The sequence below is a fragment of the Anoplolepis gracilipes genome, chromosome 2 (assembly GCF_047496725.1).
Source record: "Anoplolepis gracilipes chromosome 2, ASM4749672v1, whole genome shotgun sequence".
NCBI lineage: Eukaryota > Metazoa > Arthropoda > Insecta > Hymenoptera > Formicidae > Anoplolepis > Anoplolepis gracilipes.
In genome coordinates, this window is record NC_132971.1 from 22,190,649 (window position 1) to 22,213,495 (window position 22,847).

General features: G+C 28.9%; 1 protein-coding gene across 2 annotated transcripts in view; it reads left to right on the top strand.

Moving 5' to 3' along the window:
* LOC140663150 (uncharacterized) overlaps positions 1-22,847 on the top strand; it is a 48,209-nt gene that overhangs the window by 426 nt on the left and 24,936 nt on the right. Inside the window, exon 1 of one of the 2 annotated variants that reach the window (XM_072887119.1) lies at positions 17,605-17,915. The exons of the other annotated variant lie outside the window; for it this stretch is intronic. Coding sequence (XP_072743220.1) covers positions 17,893-17,915 — 23 coding nt within the window. The 5' untranslated portion in view covers positions 17,605-17,892. Of the gene's footprint in view, positions 1-17,604; positions 17,916-22,847 lie in introns of those variants that run through there. 2 annotated transcript variants of the gene reach the window in all.

Sequence of the window (22,847 nt, forward strand, 5' to 3'; positions counted from 1 at the left end):
TCTCTCTCTCTCTCTCTCTCTCTTCTAAGAATAATGAATCTATCCAGTATATATATATATATATATATATATATATATAGTGTTACAATGTGCGTTTATAAATTACCATATTAGTGCACAGTATTATAGCGTTTTCGATTGAACGGATTTTAACTCAATCCGGATTATTTTACTATGAATTCAAGTCTTTTTATTGGCAGAGTCGAGGCAATGACGTCATTATTCACTCCCGGAGCGATTAAATCTGCTTTAATCGAAAAACGCTATTTGTGAAATGATTTCAAGCTTTAGCTCAATGTTTTAAATCTTATGAAATATCACATTTATACGTACTTGTATTATATAGGATTTGTCCATAAATATCCGAGCAAATATCTCGCAACTGATTGAAGTTACAAGAAAGTTTAATAAGAGCAATTTCTACGGCTTTAAATCTCTTATAAAGTGTATATAAAAAATTTTTTCTTACGATACCTTTTTGAGTTATATAATGAATTATGTTTTTTAAATAAAACTACCTTAATTTTTTTATAGAACTCAATTTCTCGTAATATTATGCGTAAAAAGTTGTAGCTAAATGATGGCCAAAAATTAAATAGTTTACGAGATATTTTATAATTTACATAAAATTATGTATTATTTATATAAAATTACATTAAATTAAAATATGAAATATCTCGTAAATTATTCACAATTCTTGATAATCATACTTCTCTATAACTTTTTACGCAGAATATTGCGAGGAATTAATTTATATAAAAAAATTAGGATGATTCCGTTTAAAAAAATGAAGATGATCTTTAATAAGACTCGGAAAGGTTATATAAATAAAAAAAATTATTTTACATTGCATTTTGTAATAGATTCAAAGCTATGTAAATTTCTCTTACTAAACTTTCTTGTAACTTTAACCTGTTACGAGATATTTGCCCGGACATTTTTATGGACAAACACTTTGTGTAATACTTATACAATATATTTAATTTATCCTGCGTTTTATAATAATATATTAAAATAATAATGTACAACATTTTCAAAATATATTATTAAATATATGTATATACAGAGAGTGTCCCATTTAAAAAAAAATATGCTCAAATTTATTAAAAAGTTTGTTTTTATTTTAGAGAGAAACATTTTATCTTATTACTAATAATATTAAAATGCTAATTTTTTATTTTTGTAAATCCATATATGTGATTTAAGATCAAACTTTGCATATAAATTTGACATAATTGTAAAATTAAAAGTGCTTTATGACATTTCTCACTGTCAGTAATCAATCATTCACTTATTATTTACAATGAAACAGTGATATGTGATGTATGTGTGTGTACATTGTACCTACACGTATGTGTACGAGCGCTTTCGATTAATTTAGCGGAACGTGTTACACGTATAAGCACGCGCTTTTATATAATATGTATATTGAAACTTAATAATTTTGTCGAAGAGGAAGGGAAGGGTGACGTAACGCTATGTATGTAGCATCGCGTAAGATTTCGCGCGCGATGTTAGATAACGAGACGGCCATCGTCATTACCATCGTTGTGTTCGAACAACGAATACCTATTCCGCGCGAATGGTCCTTCGTGAGAGCTAAGAAGAAAAAGATTAGCAGATTGCACAATTTGGCGCGTGATCGCAACTTGATAGACAGAGAGAGGAAAAGAGGATGCGAGGATGAGAGAAAGAGAGAATGCGCGCTCTAATGCTCTAATGTATATGCATTATAGTTGCAAGCGAGTATCCGCTATCTATACGCGATACGCTATTCAACGTCATTCATTTTTCATTGATATAGATCGATATTTGCTTCCAATTAGTTGCATCGCCAATTATTACATTAATCGCACAAAACAATTCAATTTTTAACAAAAACTAAATGTTTGCCCTAATATCTGATATTAATATTATTATGTTTATAGCACGCACAAATTTCATAAAATCTTATACTTATTTTTTTTTTATTATTTAAAGAAATTTAAATTGCTTCAACATTTCTAAAATAAACTACTTTCAGTTTTAATATATACATACATACATATACATATACATATACATATATATATATATTTTTTTTTTTATACATTTTTATATATATATATATATATATATATATATATATATATATGTGTATATTTTATATATATTTATATATGCGTGTGTGTGTGTGTGTATGTGTTATTAAATCTTTCACATATAATATTTATTATCATTCTCATGAGTAATCCTAGTTAATTGCCGTTATTTTGTCAATAGTAGAAATTAATTCGTTATAGAATTAAGAATTCTCGTTGTCATCTGTAGTAAAGGCGATAATGCAAACATTTTATGGTTGTTTATCGTTATAAAAGATTAAGATAAGTATTGCTATATTTGAAAAATTACATTTTACATTTTATTTAATTTTATATATTTGGATTTATAATATAATTATTAATTATTAATATCATTAAAAAATATACAATATATATTGCATATTTATAATATATTGAATATTGAATAGTATTGAAATTTATTTATTATTGAAGTATTTAATTATATATATATATATATATATAATATTTTTTAATCATATTATTATTATTGTTATTATTATTATATAATCGTATTATGTATATATGTATTATACATATATATTAATATAATAATAAACATATAATATTATCATTTAATTTTCTTACTTGTAAACGATTACAAATGATTAACGTCTTTATACCGTTGTCGTTTCCCTCGGACAAAGTGTATAGTTTTTAGATCCGGTTCCGCGAGCGGAATATATCAGACGTGCGTCTCATTGCCTGCATAATTGATGATATGAAAATATCAGTGAAATACCGACGAAGATGCGTTGGCTGTGTACCAGGAACAAGCGCATCATACGATTAATTAGAATAAAAATACAATGAAACTATTGATTCATTCAATATTTTTTCACTGACAATGTGTTAGACGAGTTATTTGTACAAAGTCTCATTGCTGTGATATGCGTCATTACGAAAACTGTAACTGCGGTTTTAATTATCCACACAATGTGTGGCACTGGTAATACGAGACAGTCTGTACTCATTTAGTGCGATGTGAAATTTATTAGTATTAAAAATTTCTAGTATTTATTATCGCCGGTTTTGGTCTATTCTTCAAACATACATACAAACTGGAGTTAATCTGTCTATCTGGAATATAGCTCCACTATTTGTAGAGATATGAAAATATTGTAATTACAAAAATTGTTTGAACAAATTCAATTAAAAAAATTGAATAGCTTGAGATATTTTATATTTTAATTTGACAAATTTTAATTGTATGCAAACTATGAAATATCTCGTTAAATATTAATTTTTTTATTATCTTGCTTCCATATTGCTTTATGCACAGAATAATGAGAGGAATCAATTGGTGTAAAACACGTAGTTATGTCATAAAAAAAGAATATTTTAAACGAGTAGTCGTATAGTTTTTCTTAAAAGCAATTGATTCCTCTCATTATTCTGTGCATAAAAAATTTTAAAGTAAAATAATTGAGAAATGAGTTACTAAATTAATGAATATTTTACAAAATATTTTATAGCTTTTTTTGTAAAATTATGTCAAATTAAAATATAAAATCTCTTGTAAACTATTCAATTTTTGATCATCATACTTTTATAACTTTTCACGTAGAATATTACAAAGAATTAATTTATAAAAAATTAGAATAATTTTATTTAAAAAACTAGGTTGGCCTTTAAATCTCCAAAGTGCCTCCACCCACAAAAAATTATTACTATGGCTTTTTTGATGCCGTACAATTTTTTTATATCTCTAAAAATAGCGCGGATATTTCAAATAGACACAGTTACTACTCCATTCTGTATGTGTGCGCGCACATACGCACACACGCACACACACACGCATGCATGCATGCCTGCATACATATATATGTTAAATTCTTCTTTTTGAATTATCTTAAAAGACAAATAAAATTCTGATGATGCAAACCTTACGTGTGATCATAATGATGATTTATAATGATTTATGCAACATATGTAAATACGTCCATCAATATTATTCTATCGACAAAAATGAAAGATATATTTTAATAAGTAATATAATAATAATAAAATATAATTTAAAAAATTATTATTAAACATAAATATTAATTTTATTTGAATATGATTACCTCGCAAGACCTCGGTTTGATTTTCATTATCGTAATTCCACAAAAACCGATTTTAAATCTGAACTTTTTATATTTTTGAACATTTTAGATTTTAAATTGTTGCATTCTTGATCATCTCAGGATAAAATTCTAACAATAAGTTAAAAAATTTTGCAGATAGGACTTCGCACATTTTTTTATGACTTAGCGCTTAATAGACACCAGTCTCGCGAATCTCATAAATTAAAAATGAATTTCGGGACTGGCATTGAGGTACCGAACATAAAAAAACTATTCCATGACCTATCGCTACCGTACTTTCTCTTATAATGATTGAACGTGTTATGAACGCGTTATAAATTTTTATTAAGAATACGATATGCGATTTAAGTTGCAGTATACAAAATTCTTTTTATCACTTAATAATATTAAATAGCAAATTTTATAAATCTTATCAAATCGTCTGTTACTGCTAGAAAGCTAATTAATTAATTAATTGTTTTATTAATATAATTAATAATAATTATTAATGTATTGGGAAGTAACTTTTGTTAACAAGAAAACTATGTAAAAATTTCTCATTTTCGTATTCAAGATTTTTCAAACTGTCAAAAATTAGTTTTCGTTAAACGAGAATATGAACCTTTTGATATTTGATGTTTATTGAGCTATAAAGAATTTTATACATTTTGCGGCGCATAAGGTAATGTCGCATCAGGTCAGTAATGGTTTAGGTCACGACGAATATTTCGTTCGTGTGTGTGTGTGTGTGTGTGTGTGTGTGTGTGTGTGTGTGTGTGTGTGTGTGTGTGTGTGCTATGTGCGGATAAACATTAGTTATATCTTGACATTAAGGCACTTTTGCTTAACACGTGATTTTGCCAGCTTGTTTGTTAGTCGGGAAATGTTTGACCTTTCTTCAAATTACAAGCGAACGATGATTAGAAGGGTAATGCCGACATACATAATAAAATGCAAGACAAACGAAAACAAAGAGACATCGACAATGTGTGATAGATATATAATATATTGTATGATAATGTTTTTGGGGAAAACGAATCTTTCGTTTTTCCTAATTCGATGGTGAATTTAGATTTATGCGTGCCTTATGAGCAGAATTATCATTGTTTCAATATAATAGATGGATTAAAATATGTCGAAAAGAATTTATTTGTTGGAAACCGAATATTTGTTCTTCGAAATGCGGAAATGGTTTTATATAAAAATAAAAATTTTGTTTTTAAATTTTAAAATCAAAGCGAAAGAAGAGGAAAACATATTTTTGAATAATTGTTTAATTTTTACGAATAATTGTTGATTTTTATTTGATATCGCAAATTGTGAGAAAATGAAATTAAGCTCGTTTTGAATTTATAATTTTCAATAAAATTCACAGCAGATGAATATTTATAATTTTATGTGTCGCGTGATGCAGAAAGTATTAAAAAAATAGAATACAAAAGGTATATACATACAAGTAAAGCGATTTCCGAATAATAACAATTTTTTCGAATGAGTTATTTCTTTTTACAAGAAGAGTACATTGATGGAAAAGAAATTAAATCAAGTAAATGTATGTATTTTCTTGAAACCTTTGCTTTTGATGGAAGGAGTTATTTATTTTATTTAAATAAAAGTATATAATTTTATGTAAATTTGAATATTATATTAGTTGAGTATATTATTTTCTATCAATATATTTTCTATGATTAAATATCACTTTTATAAAATATATAATATCATTTATTAATTGAAGTATATTGTTTTTTTTAATTAAAAAATTAAAGTTTTTTCTAACTAAAAAATGCATTTTAATAAATATTTTATAAAATTAAAATATAAAAATGGTGTATATTTTTATAATAAGTAAATGTACTTACTCAAGAAAAAAATAATGCTTTCATTTAATATTTACTTTTTTTTAACATACTTACTGAAGCAAATAGACATTTTGAGCACAAGTAAATACGTCATTAGGATCCAACAAATAAATAGTTTTCTTGAATTAAGTAAAATTTTTTTTATATGTTTTTAAGATAGTTTTTCCGTCAGTGTAGTTGTTGTGTTGGTGGAATGCTCCAATATTATTCGAAATACAGACGTAGCAATTGGTTCCACGTCATCGCTATATATTTCATGTTTCACGTACTTATTGTTCAGAGCTACATCCTGCAAGTGCCTCCGTACCAGCTTAAGATCGTGTGTGACATAATTTTCAAGGTTGCTGGTATATCGTATTATAATATCGTTTTATAATATCTGATAAACGCGCGCGGGTAAATGTATGTAAAATATTGTTTGAGAAGCGCGCGCTCGGCAATTTAAAAATATAATTATATACCCATACGCGGAACATCACTTTTTTATTCTAAATAAGATATTTTAAAGCGCTGCAGGATATTTGATCGCAATCTCTTTCGAATCTCATTGTCAATCATCCAGTATTCCACATTCGTGTCCACAGCATATGCCTAATGAAATTCCACGAAATTGCTACAAGCTATATACAAACACTCAAAAAAATGATCTCGCAACTTGAACAAAAATTTTCTAGGTGTAACAAATTAACTGAAACAGATAAATTATTAGTAAATACTGTGATACTGCATATATTTTGCACTTAATCGATTTAAATGACAGAGATGGAATTTATATCCGTACTATTAGTGTAATTAAAACGGAAAATTTGTCCGTGATGCTATCTTTAAGGTCTATTGTCAAGCACAATTATACTTGCGATTAATATTTGGCGATGAGATCTAAATTTTCTAGAGGTATTGCTAGAATATTGCTGCTATAAATTTTATACGTGACAAACAATATATTCTAACAGATACAAAAACGAGCGATAAATTTTAATTGAGACATCTAGAAATCTATCTACATTAGCAAAATATTTTTTTGAGTGAAAGGATGAAGGTAACAATAAGAACGTTGTTTGGTTCTTACAGAATTTTCAAAAAAACAATTTCTTTTGTATCGTGTGATTATTACGAAAGTAAAAAGCGAAAATATTTTATTAGTACACTCGTTAAGTCATAAAACGGACTTAAATAGGTACCATAGTGGTATACCTAGACTAATAATTAATTTTGGTTTAATGGATCGATTTTTTTCTCACCTAATGATTATTTTTTACATTCCTAATGATCATACAATACAAAAAAATTTTTTGAACATTCTGTGAGGACCAAAAAACGCCTTTGACTGACCTTCCTCTTTTATCTTGCAAATTTTTATTGCCGATTATAAAACGTATTATTGTACAATTATTGTATAGTTTTTGTTAATTAGATCATTTTTTGAATTTTAAAACTGATAGTATATTTTGTACATTTTTTTATTTGCATATATATATATGCAATGATAAATAAACAATAGCGAGAAAGTAAAAAGAAAATAATACAAGTAAATAAAGATTTACAAAATAAGTATTAATTTTAAAAAGGAAAAAAATGACATTATTATCAAAATTAAATAAAAAAATATATTTACAACAATATTTTTTTATCATCAAGAAACTTAACTTTTTAAGAAAAAATTTACAAAATTAATAGATTAAAAAATAAAAAATTAATGGATTTTTTTTGTAATGAGTTTGTGTGAGATGGAAGAAAATATTCTGCGTCATTCAGTTTGCAACTTTGCTAAATTACTGTATAATAGACATTAGGAAATCTTTCAGTGCGGTTTACGTCTTCTATATTTGATATAATTTCTATCCTTGAATCTCTTCAAGATCAGTGTACGAGAGTTTAGATTAAATTTATATTTGACATATAAGGTAGAAAGATTATGAATTTTCTTAGTAAAATATATAGTGATGCAAATATGTATTATCTTATTATCTTTTTTATTTTTTTATTTTTTTTTTTTTTTTGTAATCTTTTTAAATAAAATATTCTACAGTTACATTAATGTAATCTTTAGTAAATGAAAATGTTGATGATTTTTTCTATTTTCTCATGGTTTAGCATTTATTATTAAGTCACACTATATTTAATGGGTAGCATTGTTAATTTCTTTCCGCGAAAAGATCGGTTTCAATCGACTAGAAATAAGAAGGAAGCGAACGAAGCAAAGGATACCGCGTTCTTCGTATATGGAATTGCAATTTACGGACAATGTTGTCGTGTATTGCGCCACGTTACAATCAAGATGCACTTTCATCGGCAAGGTTATAAGCGCATGCCATCAGGAAATGTGACTGCAACCCTGTTGAGAAAATTGGATAGAGACCCGTCGTCATTGTATATCTTTATTATATTATACTCTCTTAGTTTTACAATCTCTTTGTCAATCACATTTTATTTAATATAAAATTGAATAAAATATTATCAAAAATTGCGAAAACATTGAGAAGAAAGTTATCAATTATCAATTAAATAGAAAATAAATTTATTATTAGAAATGAGGAAAATGCGCGTAAAAAATGTAAGAAGAACAGGGCAAAGAAAGAGACTTGCGAAAATAAACTCTTATTCTCCGAGGTTGGTTAGATTACAGTGGATTTAGCAATTCACGTAGCACGAGACACCCGGTGCATTACAAAGCGTATCTCGATAATCATAAACGACCGATCTTAATGATCGGAATGACAAGAACCCTGTCTTTCTCTCTCTCTCTCTCTCTCTCTCTCTCTCTCTTCACTTTTCTTTTCTTCTGCGACTGCATTTCTCGCGCTTGCATCATTTCTAGGAGATGATCTCCGTTGATACTACGGTCGTTGGTATATATCTATCCATCTAGTGAGAACCTAGTATCATCGTGTAGGAAGACACACGTTGATTAATACACTCCTCTCGTGCCGGTGCAGTCACGTACTGCATCACGCTCTGCATTGAGTCTTCTAAAGCTTCGTTCGCACTATGCTGACGATGCTCTATAGACTAGTTTTTCATTCCTTATTTATATTATCCGTTTAACAAATCAACCTATACACATCTCGCAGATATTTAATATTAAATATAATCTCTCTGATTTAGAAATTATTGCTTTATCATTATATGCGAAAAAGACGTGAAATGCAGTTTTATGATGTACAAATATTTAAATACAATCTAAATTTCAAATTAGATTGTTTATTGGGTTATTAACTTGGTTAAAAAATTCAACATTCTATTTTTCTTCAGTAATTTAATATGACATGTAACACCTTTGTGTTATACTTATATACATACGTGTTATACTTATTAATTACTTTCTGATTTTCTAAAATAGTTGGAATAATCACTGCGTGATTACTCGTACACGAACACATATACATGTACATATATATGTATTAGAAAAGAATTAATCTTTTATTATACCTACACACACACATATATATATACATATATATATTACAAATGCAAGATTGATAGCATTTCTAATATTGATTGTTTATATTATTTTACACATCTATCTATTGCTAAACAATTGCCTCTAATGTTAACCGATAATCATTGATATCGATGACTATGTCGATAGTGTGAATTAAGCTTTAGCTAGCGTCGAGAGAACATCATCATTATGAAACAAGGATGCGTCTGCGACAGAAAGCAGGTCACTGCACAGTTCTCTGCCAGTTCCTGGGTGCATGCAACCTTTTTGCACCTTGTTATTTGCAAAAGCCTATGTTCTTATATTTATAAAAATGAAAAAATGATAGAGATCGTATGGGTTTTCTCTGTGGCACATTTGGATTCTCTATAGTACGATTAGATGATTTTGTGATGTACAAAAATTATTTAATATTAATATTAAATACTAATATATTAAATTAAGAAATTTAATTAAATATTAATGCGTTAAATTAAGACATTACGCGCACGCGCGCGTAACTATGTGTGTGTGTGTGTGTGTGCGAAAATTTACACTAGTAAAATTATAAATTTCTATTAATTTTTTATTATATCTTTTATCATATTATTTATCTCAAAATTGCGAAAGAAAAATTTGATCTTGCATTCATTTTGTATGAAAAATATTACATTTTACTTACAAATTAGATTTATTAATATTAAAAATTGTCAATTTATCAAATGTTACTTTGAAAATTTTATTAAAATTGAATTGGATGAAACTGTTAGTATTAAAATTGTTTTGTAATTAATAGAACGATTAAATTTATATATTTTAGCCGTTGCAACATTAAGAATAAATGAAAATTCGGAACATTGAACGTCCAGATAAATTTTGAATTATATTTAGACAATCGCGATTAAAGGAATTTTGCAGGAAAGATTTTCATATAATCGATAAGCAATCGTGTTTTTTTTTTTTTTTTTGTTTTATAAACATTTATCATATTAGATAAGCTTATACTATAAGTTAATCGAGAAGACCTTTGGAGGATTGAAAATAAGGTATGTGTCCTTGTACACAAACTCATGTCAGTCCTTGACTAACTTGTAAAATTGAATTCCTTTGAAAAGATATTGACCTCTTTCGCTCAGTGATAATCAGATTTAACAGCGTCGCCACCGTGACTAAACTTTTCCCAATCTTTAACGTCCGATATCCTGTTACCTTGCGAACAGACATTAAGTATGCTAAATCTCTCTCTCATTCTGTATACGATTTCGCTCGAGAGATCTATTATCTTGTTAATTCTTATATTTTTGGAACGACCTCACGACCTTCCCCTGCAATCGTTTTTTCGAATCCATGTCTTGTATTTTCAACTGATGAATATATACAGGATACTATAAGATTGCATTTCTTACTAAATTTAGGAGACTCATTAATTACTATATGATTGATTGACTGTATTATTAGAAACTTGAATGATTACGTGACGAGATTTGTGATTGCTATATGTATGGTGCGGTACGTAATTAAGCGGTTACTATATAACGATATAACGTAATAATAATTCAGTACGTGTACTTTCTCAGAATCTTCGCTCAATGTCGATGAAAGTAAATCGGGCACGATGTTGGCGGAATATCATTCGCGATATACTTGATAGAGCCGGTTTCTGCTAGTCTCATAACACGTTGTCTGACGTTGTCCAGCACTATTTTTTGCTGAAAGTATATTTTTATTCTTATTGCGTTACTTAAATGTGAATCATCCGATTAATTGTATTTTAAGGATATATAATAATTATACATCGTTAATTAAAATGCCCCTTTCAAAAGATGTAATTAATTTTCTAGCCTTTAATCCAATCTTGTCACTTTTAAATCTTTTTTATATGTCGAAGAACCACTGGAAATAACATTAATAATTTGCGTTAATAATATGCATGTATTTTTTTATTTATAAATTTTTCGCTCTTTAAGCTAATGTCAGTTGCCTTTGAATTAAATAAAAACTTGGGAGGGAGAAAAAAAAGGCAAATTTATTTTCCTCAACACGATTTTAAGTAAACGTATTTTTTTCCCACTCAACTTGATACGTGACAAAGAGCCAATCGGAACCTTGAAATTATTTAGCTCGTATATAGCAATATATTCGATATTGATGTATGTAGATGATATTGTTAAGGATGGCAGGTGAAATTATGAAGGTCTTGGTCTCAAGTGTTTACGCCTGTGATAAATGATTTGGTAATAGGTATGTATTTTGTAATTTATTTGTCAGATGTAAGATCCATAGAAATGTAAATTCTATAACCTTTTTGCGTTATCTCAACAAACATCACTATATTCATACATGTACAAAATTTATTAATTATTGTTATAACACGAAAGAAGTAATTTTAATCAAACTAATTTTTAATTAATTTCTTTATAGTACTAACAAGGAAAAGTATGAAAGTGTTCCCCACCTAGTTTAATGCGTTTTGAATATGTTGTACTCCAAGTCATAATAGGAGACACGTATTTTTTTATACGTGCACATACGGCCGTTAAGAGGGTGCAACACCCTCTTGAGAAAAATCGGTTTTTACATTTCTAAGTAAATATCGTCGAAACGGTAAGAGATATAAAAAAAAGTTTCCAATAAAAGTTTTATGGTTTTTAATGTATTTTAAAACTGCATAATCAGGTTTTTCTAAAATGTCATATTTTTCTAAATCCCCCTCCTCCCCTACATTTTTTGAAAAATCTGATTATGCAGTTATAAAGTTTTATTAAAAACCATCAAACTTTTATTGGAAACTTTTTTTTAATATCTCATAAGAGGTGTTTCACCCTCTTAACGGCCGTATGGGCACTCATAAAAAAATACGTGTCTCCTATTTTCACCTAGACTACAACATATTCAAATCGGAGGGGGACACTTTCATACCTTTCCTTGTAAACACACAGATAATCTTTTAAAAATGTATTATAATAATTATGTGCGTATAAATAAAAATAATGTTTCGCTCGTTGAAATATTAATGTAATAACCCCAAGTTGTCTTCAATTAATTTTGAAACATTGTAATTGATTCTCTCTCGTGTGTCAGATACATGACAATTAATCTAAGAAACTGAAATATAGGAAATCTGATATATAGGAAAGAAAATCGCGTTTATAGCTCGATTAATTAAACTTTCGTTCGATTTTAAGTCAAATTATATACGATGAGGATGATAATGACTCGATGAAAGCTTGTATCGCGATATCACTAACGACAATGCAGACTGATAGCTTATAGATATTTTAAATTTAAATAGTCGGTCGTAATTGAAAGGACGAAATCGTGAGTACGGTTCTATGGATTATACGGAATATCAGCTCGTTTACATGCTTGTCACATATAGATCGCTAGCCATTGAGTAACAGCCACTTTCGTAGTCACTCTCGCTGCTGCTGTAGAGTGCTGATGCGGGCCTGTATGACATACTGACTACTGACACATAAGTCAAGATACAACGTACGACCACCAGAAGATGAGGCAAAATATCAATGTTTAAATAGTCACGTTGAAGAAAGAACGTTGCTAATTCTTCTAGGATCACGGACAAGCGTGCATAGGGAAGAAGTTGCATTTGTGCAAATGCAACTTCTTCCCTATGTATTATAATTTCTAGTAAATAATAATCATTATGCTCGTGTCTCACCTAGGTAACGAAATGATGACATTTTATTCATTTAAATTTAAATTCCATGATAGAAAAAACAAATTGTGTAATCAAATTGTGTCTCTCTCTCTCTCTCTCTCTCTCTCTCTCTCTCTCTCTCTCTCTCTCTCTCTCTAACAAATTTGTATTGTATATACATGAAAAAATTATTTTCTATTATGTACACTTCTTATTGTGCATATATCTTTTCAAATATTATACACAGACATACATATATATATATTGCCAAATAAATTTTAACTAAATCTCTGACAAAAAATTTTTTAAAGTCATATATTTAGAGTTTTACATAGGATTTTAACTTGTGGAATGTTCCTAATGGTCCACAGTTATTATATACCATAGTAATTTTGAATATAAAATTTTCTCCGTGTATATATATTTGAATTTAAAAATTATTTCAATTAAAAACTGAATCGATTAATAATATCTTTCTATTGCGACACACACATATATATATATATATATATATATATATATATATATATAGATATAGATATGATAAAAGTATATAAACTATTCAGTATGACATACATGGCTCGCGGAACATTTTATATAAAGTCGCTAAGGAAACATGCTTCGATGCAGGTAACCTCAAAAAGACGACCTTTCGAATTTCACTGAGACATCAACGGAACATTCCTTCTTTTTTACCATCCGATGTCACCCGAGAGAGAGGGAAAAAGGCTGAAATAAAAACATACTGTCACTTATATTTATAAATTAAATCATTCGCTCAGTGAAATTGAGCAAGAAGTAATGATGCATGACTGTCTCATTGATATATTGATGATTTATATATTTTTTTAACGCATGATGCAGGTAAAATTGTAACAGAATAAAAAATGGCAATGTATAAATTGAATTTTATAATTCTATAAAGTTACACTAGGCTCAATTTATCTTGTGTATAATTTAACAATATTCTAATAAAATATAATGAATAATAAAAATAATACAACATTCTAAACTTTACAAACTTTTCTTACGATTTACTATGAAATATAACAAGAGATTTAAACTTTCAGGCTATATTTTAATTTTTTTTCTATACAATTGCTTATTTTTCTTCTTTATGTGTATTATTATTTGTGTGCTTTTTTTATATTTTATTAAGACATTATCATTATTTCTCCTTGTGCTTAATTTTTTATTTTTTAAATATAATAAAATATTGTTTATATATATATATATATATATATATATATATATATATATATAAGCATTTATAAATTTATAATATTTAGAAATTCGTATCATATTTTATTTTATCGAGTTTCTCTTTCTCTCTCTCTCTCAATGAAAGTCGTAATGGAAGTAAAAAGAAGTATGGCTGACTTCTCTCTTCCTCGTTACTTTCACTGCAAGTCTCATGAATGTAGTTCTTGCGATCCGTCTTGCTCTTTTTATAACTTTTCCGTATTTCTAACAATAGTTTCTGATACACGATTTCCACATCCTTTAAGGGTGATTTTAATCCGAACTTTGGCCTTATATTACGTAGGTTTTAATTTACAAAAATATTCTGCCCTGAAAAGGATAGTAAAAGTTAAAAGCTATCGCAGCTAGCTGTTTTTGTATTATATAATAATAAATGTGGAGCAATATAAAAGAAGATGAATATTGAAGTTAAAGTTAATTTAGAATTAATAAATTTAATATATTTACGGTAAACATAATATAAAAAAGTTAAATTAGATTAGTTTAAATAGAATTTATATATATATTATGCATATACCTAAATACGAGCGTGTTTTTGACTTTATAATAAAATCCTAATTCTATTTTGCATATTTTTCCATTTCTTATGTGGAATATATACTTTTGTTGTTACAAGAGAATATGCGATGTGTGAAATTTATTTAAATACTAGGTACTAGAATTATATGCAAGTGTAGAGAGTAGAGAATAGATTATTGTTGCGAACCATATAATTTTCAACAGTCAATTATTAATCAACTTTCAACTCAGCTTTTGAATATTTTTGTTCGATTGATTTTTCATTTTTTAAACTCTTAATTTTCAAGTTCCAAAAAAATATCTAATATTAACAAATCTTTTTTTATCGTCTCTAGTCTTTCCAAACACTTAATTGTAATCAACGCTTGATTTCTACGGAGACATTTCTACTTGTTTTTTTATAAAGATATTTGTTTTACAACTAAAGATTACATCCATAAGTATTTTTCGATTGACTTCTTCCGTTTCTCAAAGGTCAAGGTCACAACGTGACATCGCGCCTTCACTGTAACTGCATACTTGGCTGAAGGCACGTCCACACATTCCAATTACTGTCTATGTGTCCCCATTCGAATGTAGTTTGCTCATTTTTAAACGAAGACGTATTTAACTGAGAAGAGACAGAGAGAGAGAGAGAGAGAGAGAGAGAGAGAGAGAGAGAGAGAGAGAGAGAGAGAGAGAGAAGGAGAATAGAAAGAGAGAGTTTTGAATTAGTAAATGGTATACAGAAAGTAAATTGAAGAGAGTAAATACACTTATACAATATGCAAATTATAAATTTTAAATAATTTAACGTTACACATTTGCTCTTATTCTTATTAACCTTTTCTTTCAAACCACACGTTAATCTTTATCATAATATTTGACATCTCTAAAATTAAAATTTTCCATTTACACTACTGATGATTGATATATAATATATTATGTGATTGATTTATACTATCACGTATCATAGATTACATATATGTATATATAAATCAAAATATATATATATATATATATATATATATATATATATATATATATATATATCAATTATATCGTGAGAACGAGAAGATTAATAAATCATTTATGTATAATGACATTTATTTATGTACAAGATGTAATCAACATTTTTAGTTCTGTACATTTGTCACAAAGACAAAAAATTTTAAATCAGAATAATGTTGATTGGATGTTGCTGATATTGCGCGCGGATGGTCGGTCTCTTTGGATAGCATTTATTTAATAACGCTGCCTTTCCCATGTTCATTATCCTTCGCTCACCGCTTATTCTGAGAATTTTTGTGATCTTCAATTGCAGTTTGTCCCGCATCTTTCCACGAATTGTGCGGCATATTGACGTTACGTGGCATCGTTTTGTCGGATCTTTTCTTGTTTCGCGCGTTTCGACTGACAATAAAAAAACAAGGCTGCAGATTTGCAGTAATAAACGTTTTAGTCAATCGCACAAATAAAAAGTTTGAAAGATAACATATTTGAATAATTGTCTGTTAAAACATAACAATTATACGTAACATAACATGAATATTGAAAGAAAAATTTATGGCATCGCGCTAGCTTCTCTTCGCCAGTTATATGCGACAGCACGTTGCTCTTATCAGTTGTGCGAATAAAGATTAGCAATTGATGATGTTGGAAAAGTGCTTTGACTATGTAAAACACATAACAATTGAAGCCTGCATTTCTCGAGGTAAAGCGAATATATCCTCGAGATAAACTGCCGGTATATCATGAACAATGCTAATTTACATTAGATAATAAATATTTACTATAACGCTTTTTACTTGTTACATACTGGCTGGAGTGACCGCATTATTTTTTTCTCTTTCCCTCAAATTCAACCGTAGTACTTGAGGGTTGATTATAAAGAAAATTATAATCAAGAGTATACACACCCTCGTTATCGTGTTTAATTACAAAGATAAAATTAAAATTAATAAGTCTAATTAATCAGGCATCTATTATCTTAATGCATGACTGTCGTACGAAAGTGCTTTTTGCATAGCTAATCTTACCCTCGCATGCATCGAAAGCTTTCTTTTCGCTCCAACGCCTTTCTTGTAGAACGTAATGCATCGACACTTGTCCTTTCTCGTTCTAATGGTTGCGGCGACTTTGATGAGCTATCGTGCTTATTTTGTCTCTGTTAAGTACTCGGTGTCATTTGCATATCTTTGGTCGCGTTCGATGCGATTTTGAGCCACGTGTCAAGCTGCGCCGAGTTGTATCCCTCTCTCTCTCTCTCTCTCTTTCTGTCTCTCACACACACACACACACACACGAACAATTTACCAACGGCCGCGCTGGCCGCGCTCGCTCTCATACATACATAAATACATACAGGGTGTCCGGTAACTACCGCCCCACCTCTCTAGGGCTGATAGAGCAGGTCAAACTCAACATAAAAGTCCTCGATCATTTTGCGATTTGCGCAATAATTATTAAAATATATATATATATATATATATATATATATATATATTTTTTTTTTAATTAATATTTTAATACATATTGCGAAAATCGCAAAATGATCGAGGACTTCTTTGTTCAGTTTGACTCGCTCTATCTGCCCTAGAGAGGTGGGGCGGTAATTATCGGACACCCTGTATATCCGCTCTCGCTCATCGCGGCGGCGGCGGCGGCGGCGGCGGCGGCACCTCTCGCCTCTCGCTTTCACTCGCCGATCGCCGAGTGCCGCGTGGTTGTGCGAAGAGGCTATCACGGTAGTGTGTTCGCGACGGGTTTCAGTATCCGCCGGAGAGTTGTCGGGGTTACGCGTTGCTTCTCGATATTATTTACGCGACACCGTAACTAGTGTAACACCTGACAGAGAATAAAAGTCTGAGTGAACGCGAACGAAAGTTCTTTCGTCCAATTACACCTTCGTGCCGCCGCGCCGAAAGCACGACAGCAAAAAGCGAGAAAGACCGCAGCGTGCGCGGCAAAGGGCACGCGATTTTCAAAGCGGAGACGCACGGAAAAACAAGTTGAAAACTTGACAGAAATGGTGACAGTTAATTGGCTCAGGTAAGATTAAATCATTAATCGTTGAATTGTTGTCAGGAAATAAAAATATGAGAAAATTGCAAAGTTCTTTTCTTAACAAAAATTGTCAAATATTGTTCTTTCACCGGAAGAGCAAACCAACATTAGCAGAGTTCTGGCTTTACGTTACGTAGGAGATGATTAGTATGAGTTAACGGTTGTCAGGACGTTCCGGAGTAACACGTAAAAGTAACTTTCTCTAATAATCTCAAACGATACTCTCTTTCTCTCTCTCTCTCTCTCTCTCTCTCTCTCTCTCTCTCTCTCTCTCTCTCTCATGTGTCCGCTAGTGTTAGATAAATTAGAAGGCTTGTTAAATTTCAACAAGTACAGTTCTTATCCAATTAATAAATTTACATTGTTTCAATATTTGTAATTAACTCTAAAAAATAGATTTAAGCAACGTGTTGTAGTGGAAATAAATGTAAATAAATTCGTTTTGTCTGTGTTGCGCTAAAAAAAGAACCAATGTAAGAAAAGCGAATAGAAGAAGATAACACCCGCATGCTTTAATCATTTAAATAACAAAATGATATTTCCATACATGATGTAACTTTTCGTTCATAATTTTTATTGAATATTTATCGAAAAATTATATGTAACTTTGTTTTATATTTATTTTCTATTCAATATTTATGTATCGATACTTTTGTTTAATCTTCTATTTATTATAGATAACAGCTAGAAAATCTCATTTTATCTTCATTCATCCGAGAAGTTTTCCTCGAATACTAATTTTCTAGCTAAACATTTACATTCAATATATGATCGTATGTCACAATCATTCGCTTATTAATCTACGATAAACAACTATAATATAATCATATATCCATTTTGCTGAGGACCGGTTATTTATTATTACTAATTCGAGAAGACTACTGTGTTACATCTTCTATTTTGGAGAGGCAGGAGAGAAGGAAAAGAAATGATACGCCTTCAATAATCGTATTAATATATTATATATATAATATGTAATATATACTGTAATATATATAGTATATATATATATATATATATATATACATATAATAAAACTATTATTTCCTTTGGATACGATGGCAATTAATTATGCCGAATTTAGAATTTTCAATTTAATTTATATCATTAATATTTAAATCAAATATTAATGATTTTGTTTACAAATTTTTGATCCTTGAAATTTTAGATGTAAAATCTCGCGAAAGTCATAGTTCGGAATTAGACTACTGGCCACATGCGAGGATGTTTAATCATACAAGACGAGCGCGTCCGATTAATTGGTGACCTGCACTACTTGTATATTCTTCACGGTATACGCTCGAACGAAGTTGTCTATTTCCGTCTAAAACAATCCTATGGTTTTCACGAATTTTGAAAGCATCTGAAATTTCAAGGATTCAAAATTTATGAGGATTGAAAAGTAAACAAAATCATTAATATTTATTTTAAATGTAAATTAAATTGAGAATTTTGAAATCGGCATAATTAATTGCCGTCGTATCCAAAGGAAATAATAGTTTTGGGTTTCTGTAACTTGCAGATCTTAGAATCCGAGGGACCTTCAAGAACTTGAAGGTCCTAAAACTTAAAATTTGAGAATTTTAAGATTTAAACATCGTAAACTTATAAATTCTCAAGATATAGAAATGTTTGAATGATAGAATTAAATGCCATCTATATTTGATAAAGATTAAAGTATAAGATTATTTTTTTCAAATTTTGAATAGACTCTATATTATTGTAAATGTTATTAATATGTTAAAGTATATGATATACCATGGTGGTTTAACAATTGTGCTTATGTGTATGTGTGTGAAATAAAGATTTAATTTTATATACACATTTACATATTTAGAGAGAGAGAGAGAGAGAGAGAGAGAGAGAGAGAGAGAGAGAGAGAGAGAGAGAGAGAGAGAGAGAGAGAGAGAGAGAGAGAGAGAGAGAGAAATTACAAAGTTAGTCATAAGTTAGCCTGCATTAGACTAATAACAGTTAATTAATTTGAGTAATTATTTGTGAATCGGATATAATTATGTCTTCTTATGCAACGTATGACTTTTTTTAATATTCGCAAATACATAGTGCGTAATAAAGGAATATAATCGAGCTTCGAAACATGTTGTAGTCCGAATTCCAAAAATCATTACCAGAATACTAGAAATTAGTTTATTCCTTACGTGTATTTCAGGACACAGAAATTTCGAAACGCAACCTTAATAATTTAAAAATAATTGTTATGATAAAGTAAAAACATTGTTAATAGTCTTATAATATGTATCGTAAAAAATTAATCAAGTATCGTAAAAAGGGAATTGATAAACGAAATTTTAGATTGAATAAAGAAACTTTTTTTTTTTTATCATTTAATGTTGAGGAAATTAAACAGCAAATATTTATTAAGAAAATTATAATTTTATCAGGATATTTTTATATTATATGGCGTAAAGTCTTTTTTATTGGAGCGATTTAAGCTTGTAAGCTATATGATACAAGATATGACATTGAACAACTATATTTTGTTTATTTTATTTTGTAAAGAAAAAAATTACTAATTGAAATGTATGTTTGTGATAATCAATTTATTAGGATGAACATTTGTGTGTACAATATTATAGTGTTGTACTTAGCGAACCGTATATATAGTCGAGCATAATTAAACCGGATAAGTTATAGCCTGACGGTAAATCTTTCAACCGTATAATCACAGAATCGACGCTTTTATGCTTTGGTAGCGAATACATATCACCGTATTCTCTTCATCATTTCCATTACAGATAAAAAATATTAAAAAAAATATCCTTATCCATTTTTTTAAATAATTTTTTTATATAATTAAAAGCGCTCGAATATTTTCCACAATCAGAAAACGTTTAATTTTACATTTTTGTTTAAAATAACATTAATTAGGATATTTTGTATATATTTTTTATTTGTTTTATTAAAAAATACATGTATGCTTTTAAAGAAATTTGTAATTTTTTGTGATTTTCTTTTTTAAAATAATTCGTATGTATACATATAACCGAATAAATAATTAAACATTTTTATTGATAAAGAATAGAAAGAAAAGGCAGAATGATAAAGAGTTGTAAAACAGTTTTTAGAAAGGTAATTTTAAGATACGTGTTGATATAGCGCTTGTTAGCGCTTTGGAAGCTACGATCGTTTCTTATCATAGAAGATTGTAGATTATTACAGATAGAAAGTTACAATCTCGCACTCAAGATCGTTACATTTTCGTTATCTTTATTGTGACCGCAGCTATAAACATAACTGTTATTTCCATGCAGAATCTCGTTTGGTGACTAGTGGTAATTGTGTGTGTGTGTGTGTGTGTGTGTGTGTGTGTGTGTGTGTGTAATGACACTTTATTGCATAAATAGCATTAAGTACTATTTGCCACAAAGTTTCATTCCTTGTGGTCTCTTAGAAGAGAGATTCTCTTTTATTGCATTACTAGTAATATATAAATCATGCTCTGTCGGCTAACGTAAAATTCAGAAAAAGAATGTTAGACATGCAAACTTACGTGTTAACGGGTACGTTAATATTTCTCCCGTGTAGTAGCAAATTTACTAGTAATACCATAAGAGAACAATAAGTACATATTTTTCCTTGCGCGAAAATGGAATGAGAAAACATCGTGAAAATTATAATAACACTTTTCTGGCTATTTTTTTTTGCTATAGTAGTAATATTTTTGATATTAGATTTAATTATTAAAAATAATTTTGTTAAATTAATGTAATAAATATAATTTTTACATCCAAATATATATTTCTAAATTTAAAATTGATACAAATTTTTTTCTCGTAATAAATTTATCGCAAAAGTACAGTAATTATTTAGAATTTAATTTAGGTTTTGTTTATAAGTTTGATTTTTAAAATTTACAAATATATTTGGATTGAAAAATTATTTACTACTACATGGAACAAATTTATTTATTGTTATTTACATCATCATTTATTTTTATTACGATTTATAATAAGAGCATGTAATATTCGCTAAAAACTGTGTGGAGGCATGTCATGTTCATATAAGCATATAAGCATCACGCGAGTTATGCACTTTCTCTTTCTCTTGTGACTACCGGTGATGAGTTCCTTCATGTACTCCCTCCATACGGAACATAACAATCTCATCCATACATTTTTATGCAGCATAAATTTTGCGAAATAAGAAAAGTAGTGCAGAAAAACAAGGGACACTGTTTCCTTCATTATCACTACTGCTCGACCCCCATCCATTTTTTTCATTTTTTTCCTTTATATTTATATATCATCGGATGCTGTGATTTATTAATCAGCATCCGGATATAATATTGCAAGTATAAAAGAACGACTTTAAATAAAACGAATATTTTCGTAGTTTTTTCCGACTATGCTATTTAAAAAAATATATAAAGGAAGAGACGGACAATCGTTTTTACATGCGCGATAAAATTTTTTTTTTATAAATAAATTTTTATAAATATCGTTAAAATATATTTTTACAGATATTGTTAGCCTTCTTCAAAAGTTTAGAATCGAATTATGATAATTTTTTTTAACGTCGCCTACATCAATCATCATTTATATAAATCACTTATTTGGTCCTCGACGGGAACATATAATCTTGTTTCAATTTAGTTCATTTAATTGATAAGAGTTCAAAAAAACGCAATAATATTCTATAATATGTCCGTTTTTTTTTTACGTTAATTGTCCGAATTTTCGCCTTTCACACCTGTCACACCTGATACAAGTTGCGCGTTTACAAAGTCATATACTTTATCGTACTTGCAAAGTTCTCGATGAATCCGGCGAGATGTAAGCACGAACACGTGCGCTGGCTCTTTTCTAAAATAGGAGAAAGAACCTAACCGGCAGAGATGCGAGACATTACGAAATTCATTTTTTACCGATGACATAATTTCAACTTTGTAGAAAGTAA